This window comes from Amblyraja radiata, chromosome 3 (genome assembly GCF_010909765.2).
Source record: "Amblyraja radiata isolate CabotCenter1 chromosome 3, sAmbRad1.1.pri, whole genome shotgun sequence".
NCBI classification, from domain to species: domain Eukaryota; kingdom Metazoa; phylum Chordata; class Chondrichthyes; order Rajiformes; family Rajidae; genus Amblyraja; species Amblyraja radiata.
In genome coordinates this window covers 74,423,211-74,445,040 of record NC_045958.1, presented here as the reverse complement: position 1 = coordinate 74,445,040, position 21,830 = coordinate 74,423,211, and the positions used below count along the sequence as shown (strand labels likewise).

Sequence of the window (21,830 nt, the reverse complement as noted above, 5' to 3'; positions counted from 1 at the left end):
GATTTAAAGATCGAAAATATCGGGAATTATCGCGTTTGCTCGCTGCATTTCATCAAAAGTAAGGCATTATTGACTTTTTATCTTTATTCGTTATATGAAAAGTATTAAAAGTTAAAAATCCGTCAGTAAAATTGCAAAATCGCCCGTGGTTCTCAGGTGGGTTTTAACATGCAAAATGAAAACGCTTCTGAAGCTCCATTTACCATTTAAATAATCGTAAACTATCAATGCGTTTTGAAATATATTTTACTGAGATGCAAGCTGTCAGCTGTTAGTTGGACAAAAGCAGGACATTTTATTATTTGCCAAAATATATTTCTCAATGTTTCTTGTTTAAAGCCTGCACAATCACCCAAACTACTTATTTATTTATTTATCATCTAATAACAGACAAGCCTGCAGCATGGAATGATGTCAACAATCCTTATTGGGCACCCACTGTGAGCAGGATAGACAATGTGCACAAGAACGCCATGCACGTGCAACAAGAAGAGAGTATTAAAGCAGATTTGGTTGCAGCTCAAGCATCTATAGCTCTGCAGGTTGATGGCGTTCTTGTGCACATTGTCTATCCTGCTCACAGTGGGTGCCCAATCAGGATTGTTGACATCATTCCTGATGCCACCTGACCTGCTGAGTTACTCCAGCATTTTGTGTCTATCTTTAACATGTAGCTACAGTCAGTTTTAGCTAAATAATCAAACTGCATTTTAACGTCATGTATAATGTACTTAGTTATACTAGAATGTTGCCTGGGTTTCAGCAACTAAGTTACAGAGAAAGGTTGAACAAGTTAGGGCTTTATTCTTTGGAGCGCAGAAGGTTAAGGGGGGACTTGATAGAGGTTTTTAAAATGATGAGAGGGATAGACAGAGTTGACGTGGAAAAGCTTTTCCCACTGAGAGTAGGGAAGATTCAAACAAGGGGACATGACTTGAGAATTAAGGGACTGAAGTTTAGGGGTAACATGAGGGGGAACTTCTTTACGCAGAGAGTGGTAGCTGTGTGGAATGAGCTTCCAGTGAAGGTGGTGGAGGCAGGTTCGTTTTTATCATTTAAAAATAAATTGGATAGTTATATGGATGGGAAAGGAATGGAGGGTTATGGTCTGAGCGCAGGTATATGGGACTAGGGGAGACTATGTGTTCGGCACGGACTAGAGGGGTCGAGATGGCCTGTTTCCGTGCTGTAATTGTTATATGTTAGTTCCTAATTTACTTGTTATCATCATTAGTTGGTGCGAGTCTTGATGTTTCTTCCTTCACACAATCCTGACCCATCAGGCTTTCCGTACGATATAGTTGGGAAAGAAGTAGGTCACTACTCAGAAAGGAGTTGAAAATCTTGTTGAAAGTCTGATGTTGCCCTTTATGGGCTATGAGCATTTAAGGGACCCAGATGTATGCCGGACATATTTGGAAACCTGCTGTTTGACTGATGCTTCATGCTTTCACTCAACTTAGATTGCAGACTTAGTAATCATAGCTATGAATGTGGTTGAGAGACATCTGTAGCCTATATTATTACAGTAACAAATGACCTGGTTATTGTCACGTTGCTATTTGAGGGAGCTTGCAATGTGCGAATTGGCTGCCAACTTTCCTGCAGTGACTAAAGTTTAAAATGTATTTCATAGGCACTGTTAAATTTGAGATGTGTCTGTATTTTAATACTATAGTTCAAAGCTCTGTCTTTTGCTTTTGTAGTTTTATCATGGATTTGATTGCATCAATGCTAAAGATCAACATGCACATGGAGACTTTTCACAATATGATTGTGTATTTTCCAATCCAAAGCATTTCCAAGGCACCAAACGGGACTGTGATGAATACTCCATATTTACAGGATGAAAGGAACTCTAATGCTATTCATAGAATCATAGAGCTATACATCTCGTCAATGCTCACCAGGTTGGCAAACCAGGCTAAGGTACACAAAAATGCTGGAGAAACTCAGCGGGTGCAGCAGCATCTATGGAGCGAAGGAAATAGGTAACGTTTCGGGCCGAAACCCTTCTTCAGACTGATATGGGGTGGCGGGGAGAAGGAAGGAAAAAGGAGGAGGAGGAGCCCGAGGGCTGGGGGATGGGAGGAGACAGCTCGAGGGCTAAGGAAGGGGAGGAGACAGCGAGGGCTAACAAAATTGGGAGAATTCAATGTTCATGCCCACCGGATGCAGGCTCCCCTAGCGGAAAAAGAGGTGCTGTTCGTCCAATTTCCGGTGTTGCTCATTCTGGCAATGGAGGAGACCCAGGACCAAGAGGTCGGATTGGGAATGGGAGGGGGAGTTGAAGTGCTGAGCCACCGGGAGGTCAGGTAGGTTCTTGCGGACTGAGCGGAGGTGTTCGGCGAAACGATCGCCCAACCTCCGCTTAGTCTCACCGATGTAGATCAGCTGACATCTAGAGGAGCGGATGCAGTAGATGAGGTTGGACGAGATACGGGTGAACCTCTGTCGCACCTGGAACGACTGCTTGGGTCCTTGGAGTCGAGGGGGGAGGTAAAGGGACAGGTGTTGCATTTCTTGCAGTTGCTAACCAAGCTACACTGACTCACCTGTGGCTGCCCCATACCTCCCATACCTTGTGTAGGAAGGAACTGCAAGTGCCAGTTTAAACCAAAGACAGACATAAAAAGCTGGAGTAACTCAGCAGGACAGGCAGCATCTCTGCAGAGAAGGAATGGGTGATGTTTCGAGAACCTTCCTTAGACTTGTTGTTTCATTCCCAAAATGTCACCCATTCCTTCTCTCCAGAGAAGCTGCCTGTCGCGCTGAGTTACTCTAGCTTTTTGTGTCTTTCTTCCACACCTTTCACGTTCACCTTCTTATCCAAATGCCTTTTAAATGTTGGGATTATACCCACCTCTTCTACCCTCTGGTAGCTCGTTCCATGTACATACCATCTTCTCTATGAAAAATCTGCCCCTCTGGTTCCTATTAAATCTTTCGCTTCTCACCTCAAAGAGCAAAAGACTAAGGCTATTAACCTTATCTATGTCGTTCATAATTTTTATACCTCTACAAGGTTATTCTTGACTCCTTGACTCCAGGAAAATAAATTCTAGGCTCTCCTTTTGACTTAAACCTTCCAGATCCTGTAACATCCTTGTAAATTTGTTTTGCACTCTTCCATTTCAATGACGTCCTTCGCAAGGCAAGGTGACCAGAACTGTACACAGTACTCCAAATGTGGCTTTCGCAACATCTTCTACAGCTGTAACATGACATCCCAACTTCTGTACTCAATGCCCTGACCAATGAAGGTAAGAGTGACAAACACCTTTTTCACTATCCTGTCCTCCTGTGGCCCCACCTTCATGAAATGTGTACCTGCTGCCCCCAAGCCTTTCTGTACGATAACACTCCCCAGAGCCTTAGCATTTGCAGTACAAGTTTGTCATACCAAAATATAACACCTTGCGATGACTTGAATTAAACTCCCTCAACCAATTCAACAACATCCAGGGCAATGCAACCTGGAATATTGGCATCCCATGCTTCACCCCACACATTCACTCCCTCCTGCAATGGCACATCATTGCTGTAAAGGGTACTATCGACAATCTGAGCTGCAGCTATCCTCCCAGGTTCTTTCAATAGTGAAACCTGGAACAAGAATTTTCAAGACATCAGGACATTAACACTTGCAAGTCCCTCTTCTTGCCACACACTACTTTAACTTCAAAATATAGTGATGTCTCTTCACCACCATCATGTTTAAATCCTGGAATGCAGTACATAGCGCATTTTATCACACAAACTATAATGGTTCAAAAATGCAACTCACAGAGGGCAATAAGTAACGGGGGCTCTATAAGCAACAAATGGGGGATTTATAAGCATAACAGATACCATAAATTAATTTCTAAAATATAAAAGCATAATTAACATTGTTCTTTAGCTTGCTGGCGACACCAAATGTTTGTTAGCACCAGAGTATAGAAGTTGGGACATTATACTACAGTTATACAATGATGTTGATGAAGCCATACTTGGAGTACTGTGTTCAGTTTTGGTTACCCTGCTATAAAAGGATGTCCTTAGGTTGGGAGAAGTGCAGAGGAGATTTACATGTTCGTTTCCAGCACTTCAATGCCTGAGTCATAGGGAGAGGTTGGGCAAGCTACAATTGTATTCCTTGGAGCGCATGAGGCTATGGGATGATCTTATAGAGGTGTATAAAATCATGAGAGGAATAGATAGGGTAAATGTACAGAGTCCTTTAAGCGCGATAGGGGACTCAAAAACAAGAAGACATATATTTAAGGTCAAAGGGGAAAGATTTAACATAAAGCTGAGGGGCAACATTTTTACTCAAATGCAGTAGATATATGAAATAAGCTGACGGGCAGCTTGAAGCAGGTACTATAACAGCATTTAAAAGGCACTTGGACAAGAATATGGATAGAAAAGGTTTAGAGAGATATAGCCAAATGTGGATAAATGAGACTAACTTAGATGGGGCACCTTGGTCAGCGTGGATGAGTTGGGCCGAAGGGCCTGTTACCATGCTGTATGACATTATGACATTTTATTCTGTAAAACACTTACGGTGGTGCAGCAGCAGAGCTGTCTTACAGCTAATGCAACGCCAGAGACCCGGGTTCGATCCAGATTGTGGGTGCTGTCTGTACGGAGTTTGTACGTTCTCCCCGTGACCTGCATGGGTTTTCTCTGAGATCGCTGGTCGGCGCAAACCCAGTGGGCCGAAGGGCCTGTTTCCACGCTGTATCTCTAAACTAAACTAAACTAAGCCATTCATTTGGTTTTAACCAAAAACAAGGCAGATACTATTGCCATGTTTAAGAAACATTTGGACAGGTTCATGGACAGGACAGGTTTTGTGGGCCTTACGCAGCCAGGTGGAACTAGTGTAGATGGGACAAGTTGGTCAGTGTGGGCAAGTTGGGCTGAAGGGCCTGTTTCCATGCTGTATGACAAGCTATCAAATAGAACTCATTCCGATTTTTATAGGACAGTTGATGGCCACACAGTTTATTGGGTATGTCCCAGCTCCTTGTAGATATTCTCCAACTGGTCCCGTTGCCTTGGTCTTCCCCTTCCCTTGACTTGCACTGTTTTCTTTTTTAATAAATATTCAATCCCCTTTTGAATGTTCCTTTTGAAGTTTCCACTGCCTTTTTAGATGGTGTATTCCAGATCACAAAAAAATATTATCCCTTTGATATTAATGTCAATTATTTTAGATCTTTGCATCTAATTATCAACCCTCTTAAGTTCCACTCAACTCTAACACAACCCTTCATAGTTTGGAATCTCTATTAAATCTTAACCTCCCTGCTCTAAAGACGTAGACAAATCTATTAAAATTGACATTTAGGGCCCTGAAATGTAATTTATAAAAATGAACACTAAAGCTATTGAATCAGCTCATGATCACATTGCTATCTGTGGGAGCTTGCAAATTATCTGCCTACATTTATTAATTTCAAAATAAACTATTTTTATTCCAAAATAAAATAAATACATATACAAGAAATGTAAAAAAAACAGTTCAAGGCTTTCTTTATATTCACTGTGCCATTCCCTCTAAACATTCATAGTGATATTGGTTCAATACATTTGTAGTTCAAGCACGTTGTGTTTACAGAACACCATTGATATTCATGTGGCCGCCTTTAGGCAACACAACCTTTTAGTGTTTGAGAGGCTTCAATACAGGACAGGACAAGATAGTGGCAGCAGCACTTTGGACTGCAATTCCTTCTTCATACAACCTATGTGTTGGCTGTATTAAGCTGCAGTGCATCCCTCAGCACGTATTCCTGCAGTATGGAATGTGGCAGTCGGCAGCATTCCCTTAAGGACATCTCGTTTACTGGAAGACCAACAGGTTCCAGGCAGACCCAAGCGTGTCTTCCACTGAGTTATGACTTTCCTGCAGTATTAGATGCTCGTATTGGTATGCATCCTCATGACCAGCCCGCAGATCACAGTGTCCTCTGTAACACAGCTGTCCCAGATGAACCGTGACAAGAACCCTTGCATCCTTTCCAAGCCTTTATTTGCAGATACACAGTCTACAAAGAGGTGGTCAGTCATCTCATCCTCATTGCAGCTGTGCTGAGGGCAGTATGTATTGGGGGGGGGGGGGGGGGGGGGGGGGGGGACCCTACTATACAGGAAGGATGTGACGGGGATGGCTCCTCTCACCACCAGCCAAGTGAGGTATCGGCTCTTCACTGAATTCTGGTGATGGGGGTTCTGCCAAATGGCTTTGGCAGTCTGCACGGTTAGTTGCCCAGAATACAATCATCATTGCTCTTTCAAAATGACACAGTGTGATTAAAAAAGGTGCTATGATGTACAGTTCTGGGCACAACAATCCAGGAAGCATGTAGGGAATTCAGAAGAGATACAAAAGGATATTAGCAGGGATGGAGATGTTTAAATATGAGGAGAGGTGGAAGGGGTCTGGGATTTTATTTGGGGGGGGGGGTATAGATTTATGAAAGGCTTACATAGCTTGAACAGGAAGGAATTAATTCCCTTAGCGTAAAGCTTAAAAACAAAAAAGACATGGATTTGAGGCAGTAGAAGGGAACTGAGGACACGTTCTAAAAATTCCTTGCTGGTAGAGGAATAAGGCTTCAATGCATTTAACGTGCCATGATATAGAGGGTTATGGACAAGATCTGGGGTGTTCGATACACATTGATAGCTTTTTCTGATGTCGTGGACACAAAGAAGTGAGTGGCTGGTACCTGTGCTTTCAGATTCTGTAACTGTTATCTTTTCCCTTTGCAGAAACTTTATATTTCCCAGTGCACAGCTGGTATTTCAGTGTTTCTTTTCCTTTACATTTTAAACAGATGTCTCCGAAGAAGAAATGCAAAATTGTCAATCCAAATGCCCAGCAAAAGAGACTGATTTAGATAGCATACGCAGAGATTATCCAAATTTGGATTACTTCAAATGTGATGATCTACAGGACATTCTTAATGGGAAAAGCAGGTCATGCATGGTTTGAAGAGCAAAAACATGTAGTTTACAATGCCAAAATTGAAAAGTTGAGGAAAAACAAGGTGTACAGAGTTGCTTATTGGTTACAATCTGAGGAGTATGATGATACTACTGATTATGATATGCCAATGTACCAGCTAGCAACTGATCTTCTCCATAATGACTTGGTCTATTGCTAGAAATTGTAATTTATTTACCTATCTGTTACAGACTTACAGCATATAATACAATAAATAATATTAAAGTTCTGATCTTGAGAATATCACATTTTTGAATTTTCAAGGCAGTCTGGGTGTTTATTACTATTTTCGTCACAACGGTCAATTTTGTAATTAGCTACAATTAGGTAACTAACTAATTTTACTTCGGAGTCAGGCTCTCCAGCTGGAGTCAGGCTCTCCAGCTGCACTTTAAAACGGACCGTCAGGTAAGTATACGGTGCGTGTGGAATAACGGAGGAGAGTTGGAGTTGTGTTTGCCTTTCAGAATGTCGACACAACACAGAAAACTCTCAAAGTGAACTGCCCCCGCTTTAACTCCACCAGAGGAGCGTTCCATTCCAGCTGGGCAGCAACCGGCGGCAGCGTCGCTCTCAGAGCGTTTCGCTATCCCCGAGACCGAGCCAAGCCCAGTCTCGCCAAAGCCTACATGGCGGACTGGGAAAGCGGCCAGGAAGTCCAACCGGCCGGTCATCTCCGATTCGTCGGAGGGGACATGTCTCCACCAAAGCGGAGGAGAGACAGCCGCCTGAGCTGCATTCAGCAGCTCCTGGAGCAGATGCTCCACCGGGACACGCAGCAAGAGCGCTCCCGGGGAGGAAGGACAGGTACCTCCTCCACAGTGTCTTGTGCACTGCCCTCTGCTCCCTCATTACTGGAGGCTAGCATTGGTGACCAGGGCTGGGCTGGTCTGGAACAGGGGCAGGTGGACGAATTCGGGAGTATGCCAGGGGTGCCGGAACAGGAAGAGCTGTTGGGTGTGGTGGACCGCTTTGTAGCAACCCCACAGGCTGGAGCACTGCTGGAACCAAGAATGGCGGCCAGCATCAACCATCTATCCAATAAACCATTACTGGAAAAGGTGCTCGCTGAGGTGCTGGAACAACACACAGCACCAGAAACTGTGAGGCCCTCAAAGTAAAAAGTGTCAACAGCCAAATCTGGGGGCATGTGGGGCCACACATCCGGACCCAAGAACTCAAGCTACAGCGGATCCTAAGGCTCCTGACGTCGGCCATCACAGCCTTTGCTCGTTCCGTGGAGACCATGGAGATGGATACCTGCCAGCAGGATGTGCTGGCATTAATGTGTACCACACAATTTGAGATCAACAATCTCCGGAGGGAAATCATAAAACCTGCCCTCAATCCCAAATTTGCTGGCTTGTGTAAAGCCCCAGCTGCGGAGACGGACGCGCTGCTATTTGGGAAAGATCTCAATAAAAAACTGGAGGAAGCATCAAAAACCTTCGGCCTAATGAGGGCAGGCCCCGAGACGAGCAAACCAAGACCTCCGATACCCAAGCGGCAGCACCCCACGGCATCCACCAGTCGACGTCCGCAATATGGGACTGGTGAACGCTTGGGGTCCGCACATTATCCCCAAAGATCTTTTTTAGATCAGGGCCCGCAGCGGACCCCCTGGAAAATGCGCCTCCCCCCAACATCCCCAGCACGTCAGAACAGAACCTTCAGTAAAATGAAGAAACAGAATCGCCAATAACCATGGGGGTAGGTGGGTCTGGTTCCTACCAGCATATAGAGAATAAGGGTACTTTACTAACAGGGGGGAGATTACACTTGTTTAAAGAAGCATGGGGTATGGTCACGAGTGACAAGTATATACTCAACAGCATTAGTGGATATAAAATTCAGTTTATATCAGAAAAAAACGCCGCCAGTTCAACATTGGCCCCAAAGGGTATTTTCTCCCTCCGTCAAAGAGCAACGGGAGGGACAAGCTGAACTGGTGAGACTTATCACAAAGGGGGTCATAGAAAAGACCAAACATGAACCCTTGGAATTTGTATCCAATATATTCACCAAAACCAAAAAAGATGGTGGATGTCGCATCATCATTGACTTAACATCACTAAACAAGTTTGTTAAGTATATACATTTCAAAATGGAAACATTTGTTACTGCTAGACAACTGATTTCCAAAGGATACTACATGGCAAGCATTGATCTCAAAGATGCTTACTATCTAATACTCATACACAAGGATCATAGCAGATACCTAAAATTTATCTGGATGGGGCAGCTGTGGCAGTACAAAGCATTGCCTAATATACTCACTTCAGCCCCAAGATTATTCACAAAAATATTGAAGCCAGCCATGGCAATACTAAGGAAACAAAAACATATTGTCATGGCATATTTGGATGATATCCTCATAGTGGGGAAAACAATGGAACTGGCTGTGGCAGCAGTCTCAGCTACAAAACAGCTTCTTGAAACTCTGGGGTTCGTCCTACATCCAGATAAATCTAAGTTAAATCCATCCACTATCATGGACTACCTGGGTTTCACAATTAACTCAGTCCATATGACTGTTACCCTGCCAAGGGAGAAAATGATTGGATTAGCACAATCATGCAATAATTTAATGGTCAACAAAAGACCAACTATTCGACAAGTAGCAACAGTGATTGGTAAGATGGTAGCAGCATTTCCGGCTACACAATTTGGACCTTTGCACTATCAAAATTTACAAAGAGCAAAGGTACAGGCACTAAAACGACATAGAGGTCACTATGATCGTGTCATGATATTACCAACGGAAGCAATATCAGAGCTACAGTGGACACAAAATGTTTGGCATAGTTTTAGTCCTATTATCATCACTAACCCTACTTTAGTTCTTCAGACAGATGCCAGTGCTCAAGGCTGGGGAGCAACTAACTCCATATCCAGCACAGGTGGTAGATGGACTAACCCAGAGTCATCATTACTATCTACACTGGGCATTAACTATTTAGAAATGTTGGGCGCCTTTTATGGTTTAAAAGCATATGCATCCAATATGCAGCACTTGCATGTTCGGTTACAAATTGATAATACTACGGTGGTGGCTTATATTAACCATATGGGCGGCATAAAATCTTTATCATGCGACAAATTGGTCAATATGATTTGGCAATGGTGTGTCGAAAGACATATTTGACTTTCAGCTACCTATCTACCAGGTAAGCTAAACACAGTGGCAGACACCAGATCACGCAAATTCAATGACAACATCGAATGGATGTTAAACCCTAAAGTATTTGCTAAAGTTATCAAGCAATATGGAACGGCAGATATCGATTTATTTGCATCAAGACTAAATCACCAGTTACCTATGTATGTCGCTTGGGAACCAAACCCAGAGGCAGCAGCGGTAGATGCCTTCACGCTGGATTGGGGAAAGTTCTTTTTCTATGCCTTTCCCCCCTTCTACCTCATCAGTCGGGTACTTCGCAAAATACAGATGGACTCTGCTTCTGGTATTTTGATGGTGCCCGACTGGCCTACACAGCCATGGTTCCCAGTACTACATGACATGGTGGTAGAATCACCTATGGTGTTTCCCAGTGATCCAGGACTATTAACTCACCCAGTATCAGGCATAAGCCACCCATGCCATGAAGACATTAAACTCCTGGGTTGCAGGTTCTGAACAGACCTTACCTGGACCTGGGATTGTCTGAACAAACCATCACCACCATGTCAGCATCCCTTCGAACATCCACCAAAAGGCAGTACTTAACCAGCATCAAAAAATGGGAAAAGTACTGCCAGGAAACAGGGACAACATATGAAACAGCCACAGTAACCAACGTATTGGAGTTCCTAGCCTATCTACACCATCATGAAGGGATCAGCTACAGTGCCATCAACACAGCACGTAGTGCTCTTTCTGCTTACCTCAAACCAGCAGGACATCAGGCAATGGGATCCCATCCACTGGTGGTAAAACTTATGAGGGGCATTTATAATATTAAGCCCCCCAAGCCCAGGTATACCCATATTTGGGACATCAGTGTCGTCCTGACATACCTCAGGGAATGGCCACCAGCTAGATCCCTCAGCCTCGAGCAATCAACACTGAAGACGCTCATGCTGATGGCACTCGTATCCGCTCAGAGGGTCCAGTCACTACACAAATTGAGACTGGACAACATGGTGACAACCCCAGATCAGATCACATTCATTCTACAAGGTCTGGTGAAACAAAGCAGGCCAGGAACATCCAATCCACTAGTGGTATTCCGGGCCTACCCACCAGAGCCACGTTTGTGTGTGGTGACCCATCTACTACAGTATATAGACACAACCCACAACATCAGAGGGAGTGAACAAGCCTTATGGGTCAGCCACAAAAAACCTCATGGCCGGGTAACAAGCCAAACTATCTCAAGATGACTAAAACAGGTACTGAAAGCTGCCGGGATAGATATTAATACCTTTAAATCTCATTCCACTAGGGCAGCGTCCACATCAACGGCAGCAAGAATGGATGTACCTATTGACCTCATTCTGAATACAGCAGGATGGTCGAGGGAATCAACATTCAGAACATTTTACAATAAGCCGTTGATGAAACCTGATTTATTTGCAGCAAAGATATTAGAAGCTGCAAATATTTAATTTAAGCCCGGGGGAGCAATTTATTTTTGTTATTGTTAATAAATACTTTTTTTTGTTTCTTGAAAAACAGATTCATTGGGTAATTACGATAACACTTCCTCCCTCAAGAACTTCGGCAGTGAGTGAATAAAACTGTTACACGGTTTGAAATCACAGAGCTTTGAAATCTTCACGTAGTCACTCACGTGAACTCGAAGTAAAATAGTAAGATTAAACGAGAACTTACCAGTTTGAAATTTGATCTGTATTTTATGAGGAGTTACGATGAGGGATTACGTGCCCTCCGCTCCCACCCTCATTATATGGATCAAACTGATAAATTGATGTCTCTTTTTCTTTACTATGTTTACTTCAAATACTTGTGTCTATCTGTGATTCCACACCGCTGCTTGGAAGTATGCCGCGCCTGCGCACTGAGCGGGTTCTTCACGTAATCCCTCATCGTAACTCCTCATAAAATACAGATCAAACTTCAAACTGGTAAGTTCTCGTTTAATCTTACTATTATATGCTTTAATTTCAGGTCATCCAAGTAAGATGTTTTATATTTGTTTCAGAATGCTTCAATCTATAATAACTGCAAATTTCATTCAGTTCTCTTAATGTTTAAGAAGGTTATGGGCTTTTGACTGTCCTCGATCACAACTGTTGTGTTAAGTCAATGGAAAAGCAATAGGGAAGAAGATGCTAATTTCCGAGTATGAAAATGGCCATAACTTTTTTAATACTGAAGATAAGGAAGTGAATTGGGTATCGAATTAAAGTTATTTTTATGCTTTATCTGATGGGATAAATTACAGGCTTGATTTTTTAAATCTCAACATTTTGTAACATTCCTAACAGACGTTTACGAGCTGATCAAGAATGTTTGCTTTCTCACTCTTCATTTCTTGGAAGAGTGAAAATAACATATTCATATGAAACACCAACCCTCGGCTGCGGCCCGACTTTGGAGCTTCGGAAGCTCCAGCTGCAGGCCTGGTGGACAGGAACATCGGGAGCTCGCAGGTCCCTGGTGGGAGACGGCTTTTCAGAGCTCCCGCAACGGCAGCTTCTCCCGCTGGAATAGCGGGGTTGAAAGGACACGGAGCGTAGCCTAACATCGCCCGATGCGGGTTAGTGGCCACGGGGACTTACCATCGTCACCGGGGGCTCTAACATCGGAGCCCCAGTTCGCCTAGACGCTGCAGTTGGACTGCTGGACCGCTGGTTGGCCTACTTGATCCGCGGGGTTTAAAGGACACGGAGCTGGGGCCTAACATCACCCGGCGTGTAGCTAAATGGCCACGGGACTTACCATCTTACCAAGCGGGGGGCTTTAACATCGGAGCCCCAGTTCGCCTCGATGCTGCAGTTGGACCGCGGGAGAAGAACAAAGGGAAGAGATAAGACTTTGCCTTCCATCACAGTGAGGAGGTGTTGGAGACTCACTGTTATGGATGTTTATGTAAACTGTGTTAAGTGTGGTCTTGGATTTTTTTGTAATGTAAAAAACTGTAGTAAATGTAATTTCGTTCAAACCTAGGTTTGAATGACAATAAATAGTATTCCATTCCAACACTGTAGTTAGAATGCTAACCTTAAATCTGTTCAACATTTGGTAGCCCAAACATAAAGATAGAACATCACACCAACAACCAACATTAGTTATATTTCCTGATGACATTGATACATATGATCACCTCTCATCTTTGAAACCCTGATCCTTTGTCCTATTTTTAAAGTCCACATTCTTGGTTATGTAGTTTACTCTGCCCTCTAGTAGTATTCCCACATGTTCACGAACCAAGATTGACTCCAAACATTCAAAATAGAAATGATAGGATTAGGTTTAGTACATTCGGCCTGTCAGGCTTGCTCCCTTTGATATGAACAAGGTTAGGTTTAGGTTTATTATCGTCACATGTACCAATGTACAATGACAAGCTTTGTTCTGTATGCAATTCCAACAGATCAGATATACCGTACATAAAGACAATCAAGTCAAACTCAAGTGCAATAGATAGAGCAACGGTGAAGATATAGAGTGCTTAATATAGTTCTCAGCATTGTAGCGTATCAGTTCCATAGAGAGAGTCCAATGTCCTCCATGGGGTAGGGGTGAATCAGACAATACCTAGCTTGTGGAAGGACCATCCAGAAGCCTGCTAACAGAGGGGAAGAAGCTGTTCATAAATCTGGTGGTGCACGCTTTCAAATTTCTGTACCTTCTGCTAGATGGGAGCAGAGAGAAGAAGGAATGACTGGGGTGGGACAAGCCCTTGATTATGTTGGCTGCTTTTCTAAGGCAACATGTAGATGCAATCAATGGTGGGAAGTCTGTGATTCCCCTGTCCAAATACTAAATTCACACACTTTCCCAAGATACCTTGATACCTAGAAATGTCTGGGTCCTTCTATATATTTAGTGTCTGGGCCTCCGCAGCTATCTGTGGCAGAAAATTACACAACAGGTTTACCAGCCTTAGGTGAAAAATAAATTGCCTTATCTCAGTCCTAAATGCATCCATATCCTGATACTGTGAGCCCTGGTCGTAAACAGAGCAGTTAGGGAAACATCCTCCCTATATCTAGCCTGTCGAGGCCTCTTCTCATTCTTCTAAACTCTAGTAACTTAATTGACGCATGGGCCTGTCCCACTTAGGCTATTTTTTAGGCGACTGCTGTTGCCACACGGTTGCCGGGGTGTCGCCTGTATGGACGCGAGTAGTCTCCTCAGTCGCCCAAAGAGTCGTAACTTTTTTTGGTCGCCGCTGGATTTTGAAATGTTCAAAACTTTTTGGCGACAGTGGGCTTGTCATAGCTTGTCTTCTCCTGACGTAGGTGCTGTCGTAGGTTGTCATAGGTTGTCGCCAGGATGGCGTAGGTTGTTGCCAGGTGACATAGGTTGTCACCGGTGCTAACCGTTGAATTTCAATGTCGTAGTCGCCGGCAGTCGCCTAAAAATTCTCCTAGTGGGACAGGCCCTTCAATTTCCACTCGTAGAACCATCCCGGGAATCAGTCTGGTAAAAATTAGCATTCTTGCTTTGCAGCTTTAGCTTTCTCAAAACTTCATACAGCAGGACAGTGTCAGGCTCTACAAAGCCCTGTATAATTCTGTATAACTGTATAATTCTATCCAAGTATTTTTGACGCATAAAACTTGTTATAAAGAACAACATGCAAATGGCCTTCTTAAATGCTTGCCATTCTCATTTGTGCAAAATTCTTCTGTTTTTCTTAATGATTTTTAACCGTGTTAAAAATCTGGGCTCGTCAAAACATTAGATATTTTTGCAATGCGTCAAAGGATGTGTTTGGCATGAAATTCACATTATGGGAGGAGATACAGGTTAAATTTGATCAAACAATAAGGAAGAAGAGGCACGGCTTATTGTTCTCTTATTGTTAGTGGGAGCTTGCCGTGTGCACACTGACTGCCTGTGGGCATCTTTTCACAGATGCTGCCAGACCTGCCCTTTTTCTGGATTTTCTATTATTTTATTGGTAAGAGGGTCCATTTGTGGGTGGAATAAAAAGCTAAGTATCTCAGAATCACTGATAATTCCCTAATAAAATGCAGACAAAGCAATTTCAGCATGGGTTGTGAAAATGTGGAACTCATATCCACAGGGATGTAAACATACCTCTAAAAAAATCTCACATGCAAGAATGAGAAAGGTATGAAAGATATGATGTTCAAGAAGGAACTGCAGATGCTGGAAAATCGAAGGTACACAAAAATGCTAGAGAAACTCAGCGGGTGCAGCAGCATCTATGGAGCGAAGGAGATAGGTAACATTTCGGGCCAAAACCCTTCTTCAGTCTGAAGAAGGGTTTCGGCCCGAAACGTTACCTATCTCCTTCGCTCCATAGATGCTGCTGCACCCGCTGAGTTTCTCCAGCATTTTTGTGTACCTTTGAAAGATATGATGATGGAGTGAGGTGAAATAGTGTTGGAGCAACCCTGAGTAGATCTCAAATGATCTGCTTGAGTACTGTAAGTACTTTGCAGTACTTACAGGTTGAGCTCTTTTCTCTGCATTTCCCCTGTTTGAAGTGAAGACATCACAAATGTTGCATCTTTTAACAATTTCCTCCTGTATCTCCAACTTATTAAGCTCTTTTTTATTTAAAAATCAAGATCTGTTTAAGTTTGGACAGTATCCTTTGGATAGAGATTTTAACGGGAACACGTAACTCAGTAGCAAACATGCGCTCCTTTATTTTTCTAATTGTTCTGTGCTCATACTCCATTATATCACAGTCACTTCCTCCAATCCTCTGGGACCTTTATGATCCTTCAGTTCTGGTTTGTGAACATCCAGGGGGAACTACTCTCAAAGATGCTCATCTTAAAATTCAACAACTAGTTGCGGGTTCCACCTTATGCTCTCACCAAACACATATAGAATAAGCTATCTACAAGCAGTTCAGGCACATGGGGTCAACACATTGAAATCAGAAGGGTTATAAAAAAGATGTTCATCTCCAATGACAACTTCTCCAACCTTTCAAAATGAATTGCAGCCAATTAAGGTGTTTTGTTCAGTCCCTATTGTGTCAAGTGGCTGCCAATGTATGTGCAGCACATTCCCCCAAACAGCAATACGGAATGGTATTAATAATAACAAGCCAAGTCTTATGATTGATGTTGATTGGAAGGATAAATATTGTCCAGGATGGAAATCCTATGTTTCTCCAAAATAATGCCAGGATCTTTACATTCGCCACAAAGGGCAGCATCTCTGATAATGCAGTAATCATTCTGTCCTGCTCTGGGTGCATTAGCCTTGATTTATTTTGTGCTCAGATCTCGGGAGTGAAATTTGAACCCCTGACCTTCAGTCAAGAGGGAGCAAGATATGTGCGAGAAAGAGGTACGAGAGAGAGGAAGAGTCATGACAGAGACAAGAGGGAGAGGCGTGACAGAGTGAGAGGTGTGACAGAGGCAGGGGGAGGTGGGACAGAGGGAAGGGGAGGTGTGACAGACAGAGGTGTGACAGAGACAGGGGGAATTGTGACAGAGGGTATGGGAGGTGTGACACAGGGGGAAGTGTGACATAGGGAGGGGGTGGTGTGACAGAGACAGAGGTGTGACAGATGCGGGGGGGGGCGGTGACAGAGACAGAGGTGTGACAGATGCGGGGGGGGGCGGTGACAGAGACAGAGGTGTGACAGATGCGGGGAGGGGGGGGGGGGTGACAGAGGGAGGGAGAGGTGTGACAGGGGAGATGTGACAGAGGGGGAGGGCCGTGCGAGAGATATGAGAGAGAAATTGAGAGAAATGTAAGTGATCGATGTGTGAGAGAGAGGGAGAGAGAGAGAGAGAGGGGGGGGGGGAAGGGAGGTGCAGATAGAGTATGGTATTAGTATTAGTTGGGCGTTTTTATAGACGCAAGGACATGTTGGGCCGAAGGGCCTGCTTCTGTGCTGTATGATTCATTGAAAAGCAAGTCACTTCCACCTCCTCGAGGTCAATTGGGCGAGTGGTCATATGGATCCATTCTAAACCAGATTACTGCCTCCCCTAGTGGTCAGAGGGAAGAGATCCGCTAAAGTCCGACGTGAAATTTAAAGTCACCCACTAGAAATAGCAAACTAGATTTATTTTGCTCCGCTCAATTTATATAAAGACATTACTACCCATGTTCCCTGCAGAATGGGTGGATATGATTTAGGCAGAGACTTTCGCAACCCACGGAATTATTAGCCCATTTAATTCTAAAGATCACATAAAACAAGTATCAGTTTATGATATCCCATTAGAAAAATAAACGTTTTACTTACACCCCGATTTAAACGAGAAAAGAAGCAAATTAATACGAATATCAAAGCCATCAAGGTTCAGGGGAACTTTTCCAAGCTTCGCTTAAAATGACGAGGACATCTACAGCTAATTTTCAAGGCTCTATGAAGGATCCCGGGCGAGATCTGCAAGACCGAGAATAATTCAAAAGGAGATCTACAAACTTTTTGTGGGGAAACTTAGCCTGTTAATAGCGCATCTTCCTCGCTGTCCTTGCAGTCACGGCACGCCGTGCGAGGATGGTACCTTTATGAAGTTGAAGAACACTTTCTGCCTCTTACCCCGTTTGCAGCAGCCATCTGCACGATGGTCTCTATCGCGGTCCTGCTGAAGTATCGGCCATCACTCCCCAACACCATTGTACAGCCCTGCCGATCCCTCAGGTCTATGGAGGATAGGACGCTTTGGGTAAAGTTCTGCAGATAGTTCCTCTTGCTTTCGAAGACGGAGGTTTTCTTCCTCAAGCCGCTGGTCCCAGGTCTCTGGTCATCGTAAGGGCTAGTCTGAACGGTGACAACAGGGATGGGGTTGTTTTCCATGATGCTCCGGCTCCCTTTAACGCTGGATGTTGCTGCTATGAGCTCTTAGCCTTTGAACTAAGAGTCGCCAACAAACATACACTCACTTACTGAGTAAAAGAGCAGGGGCGTGGCGACGTTAAGACCTTGCAATGAATTACAGCAGCGGTCTATAAATAGCCCTTACAAGTAAAACAGCGACTTGCGCCAGTGTTGTAACTGGATGCGCTCAGTGTGCATTGCAACCAAACCACTTGTTCAAGGAGATCAGCCCCTGTCACTCAGGGCGCAGCCACCTCCTTAATGGATCCAGGAGTGGTTTCAATCTGTACCCGCCTCTCCCAACAATAGCCACATAAATCATCTCCTGCGTGAGGACACTGTCTATAAACTCCGTTGCATTGGTAGCGCAGTTGGAAACAATACGAATTGCTGAGAGAGAACGAACGATACAGTGGAAAACGTTGTTTAACAGACCGCAAGAGTCTTCACCCCTATCTGGCGTCGGAGTGGCTCGGGATCCAACGCTGTCAAATGGGAGGCTGAAGTAGGTTAGACAGAACATTGTGAGGGGCTGGTTAAATATACATATTCCTGGTGTCTTTAAATACTGACACCCGGGTTTAAACGCGTTTCCCATGTAATCCGAAAAACCAGAACAGATGCTGTATATGCTGAATGCAAAAATATCCGCGTTCAACCATTTCTACAGTGCAACAGTTGTCGGCAAAAAGCCGTGAATCAATAAATGCATGCAAACATAGTTTTATAAAATGTCTAAAATAACTTGTTGCTAATTATCTTGTGTTGACTTACATTATGATATTTTTTAATTATTCGATTCAACCTGTTCTACTTAAAGCAAAATAATCAAAACAAACCTAAATCGTGCTTATTTCTCCAAGCATTCGAGGATGTGACAGGTAAAATGGATGAAGGGGAGCCAGTGGATGTAGTGTATCTAGACTTTCAGAAAGCCTTTGATAAGGTCCCGCACGGGAGACTGGTGACTAAAATTAGAGCACATGGTATTGGGGGTAGGGTGTTGACATGGATAGAAAATTGGTTGGCAGATAGGAAGCAAAGAGTAGGAGGGAACGGGTCCTTTTCAGAATGGCAGGCAGTGGCGAGTGGAGTGCCGCAAGGCTCGGTGTTGGGGCCGCAACTGTTTACCATATATATTAATGATTTGGAAGAGGGAATTAGGAGCAACACTAGGTTGTGGATGACACAAAGCTGGGTGGCAGTGTGAACTGTGAAGAGGATGTTAGGCGGTTGCAGGGTGACCTGGACAGGTTGAGTGAGTGGGCAGATGTGTGGCAGATGCAGGATAATAGAGGCCCAGGAGCGGTTGGAGCAGCGTCCGGGCGGTGAGTTTAAAAACGGAGCACGGGCTTTGTTCCACAGAGGCCCAGGAGCAGTTGGAGCGCCCACTCTGCAACGCTCCATCACACTTGAAAACAAGTGGGCTGGAGGAAGCCGCTGATTGGGAGTAACCCAAGATACTGCCGGCCCTGCTGATTTCTTCCAGCAATTTGTATTGTATCCTGGGTAAGGGGGGACTATGAGTGCCAGGGCAGTTTACTGTTCTGGATGTCAGATGTGGGAAGTCATGGAGTCTGATAGCCTTCCAGACGTCCACATCTGCGCCAGGTGCGTCAAGATGGGTCTCCTAAGGGACCGTATTAGGAACCTGGAGCAGCAGCTCGATGACCTCTGTCTGGTCAGGGAGAGTGAGGAGGTCATAGAGAGGAGTTACAGAGAGGTGGTCACTCCAAGACCACGGGAGGCAGACAAGTGAGTCACGGTTAGGAGGGGCAAGAGGCAGAGGCAGGGACTAGAGAGTACCCCGGTGGCTGTACACCTTGGAAATAAGTACTCCTGTTTGAGTACAGTTGGGGGGGGGGCAGCCTACCTGGGGGTAGCGACAGCAGCCGGGCCTCCAGCACAGAGACCGGCCCTGTTGCTCAGAAGGGTAGGGAAAAGAAGAGGAAGGCAATAGTAATAGGGGACTCTATAGTCAGGGGGTCGGATAGGCGATTCTGTGGACGCAGTTAGGAGACCCGGATGGTAGTTTGCCTCCCAGGTGTCAGGGTCCGAGATGTGTCTGAACGTGTCCACGATATCCTGAAATGGGAGGGAGAGGAGCCTGAGGTTGTGGTACATATAGGTACCAATGACATAGGTAGAAAAAGAGAAGAGGTCCTGAAAGGACAATTAGGTAGTTAGGAAGAGAGTTAAGGAGAAGGACCGCAGAAGTAACAATCTCAGGATTATTGCCTGTGCCATGCGATAGTGAGAGTAGGAATGGAGTGAGGTGGAGGATAAATGCGTGGCTGAGGAACTGGTGCAGAGGGCAGGGATTCAAGTTTCTGGATCATTGGGACCTCTTTTGGGGAAGGTGTGACCTGTACAAAGCGGACGGGTTGCACTTGAACCCGAGGGGGACCAATATCCTGGCGGGGACATTTACAAAGGCTACTGGGGAGACTTTAAACTAGAATGGTTGGGGGGAGGGACTCAAATAGAGAAAGCTAGTAGACAGTGTGTGAGGCAGGAGGCAGAGAAGGGAAGCACTCAGACCCAACATGTAGGGGAGAAAGAAGAAAAAGACAATAAACAGAGAATAAGAGGTGATGGGTTTCTTAAATGTGTATATTTTAATGCTAGGAGCATTGTAAGAAAGGTGGATGAGCTTAGAGCCTGGATTGACACCTGGAAGTATGATGTTGTGGCGATTAGTGAAACATGGTTGCAGGATGGCTGTGATTGGAAACAAAATATTCCAGGATTTCGTTGCTTCAGGTGTGATAGAATTGGATGGGCAAGAGGTGGAGGTGTTGCATTGCTTGTCAGGGAAGATATTACAGCAGTGCTTTGGCAGGATAGATAAGAGGGCTCATCTAAGGAGGCTATTTGGGTGGAACTGAGAAATGGGAAAGGTGTAGCAACACTTATAGGGGTGTATTATAGACCACCTAATGGGGAGCAAGAATTGGAAGAGCAAATATGTAAGGAGATAGCAGATATTAGTAGTAAGCACAAGGTAGTGATTGTGGCGAGTTTCAATTTTCCACACATAGACTGGGAAACACATTCTGTAAATGGGCTGGATGGTTTGGAGTTTGTAAAATGTGTGCAGGATTGTTTTTTGCAGCAATACATAGAGGTACCTACTAGAGAAGGGGCAGTGCTGGACCTCCTGTTAGGAATTGAGACAGGTCAGGTGGCGGAGGTATGTGTTGGGGAGCACTTCGGGTCCAGTGATCACAATACCATTAGTTTCAATATAATTATGGAGAAGGTCAGAACTGGACCAAGGGTTGAGATTTTTGATTGGAAAAGGGCTAACTTTGAGGAGATGTGAAAGGATTTAAAAGGAGTGAATTGGGACATTTTGTTTTATGGGAAGGATGTAGTAGAGAAATGGAGGACATTTAAATTTGAAATTGTAAGAGTACAGAATCTTTATGTCCCTGTTCGGTTGAAAGGAAAGAGTATAAATTGGAAAGAGCCATGGTTTTCAAGGGAAATTGGACACTTGGTTCGGAAAAAGAGAGAGATCTACAATAATAATAGGCAGCATGGAGTAAATGAGGTGCTTGAGGAGTATAAAGAATGTAAAAAGAATCTTAAGAAAGAAATTAGAAAAGCTAAAAGATATGAGGTTGCTTTGGCAAATAAGGTGAAAGTAAATCCAAAGGGTTTCTACAGCTATATTAATAGCAAAAGGATAACGGGAGATAAAATTGGTCCTTTAGAGAGTCAGAGTGGACAGCTATCTGCAGAGCCAAAAGAGATGGGGGAGATATTGAACAATTTATTTTCTTCGGTATTCACCAAGGAGAAGGATATTGCATTATGTGAGGTAAGGGAAACAAGTAGAGTAGCTATGGAAACTATGATGATCA

General features: G+C 44.2%; 1 protein-coding gene across 1 annotated transcript in view; it reads right to left on the bottom strand.

The window, feature by feature from the left end:
* The window catches only part of pgm5 (phosphoglucomutase 5), a 145,887-nt gene extending 127,673 nt beyond the window's left edge, over window positions 1-18,214 (bottom strand). The window contains exon 1 of the mRNA XM_033018084.1: window positions 17,683-18,214. Coding sequence (XP_032873975.1) covers window positions 17,683-17,940 — 258 coding nt within the window. The 5' untranslated portion in view covers window positions 17,941-18,214. The remainder of the gene's footprint in view (window positions 1-17,682) is intronic.
* Between the last annotated feature and the right edge of the window lie 3,616 nt (window positions 18,215-21,830).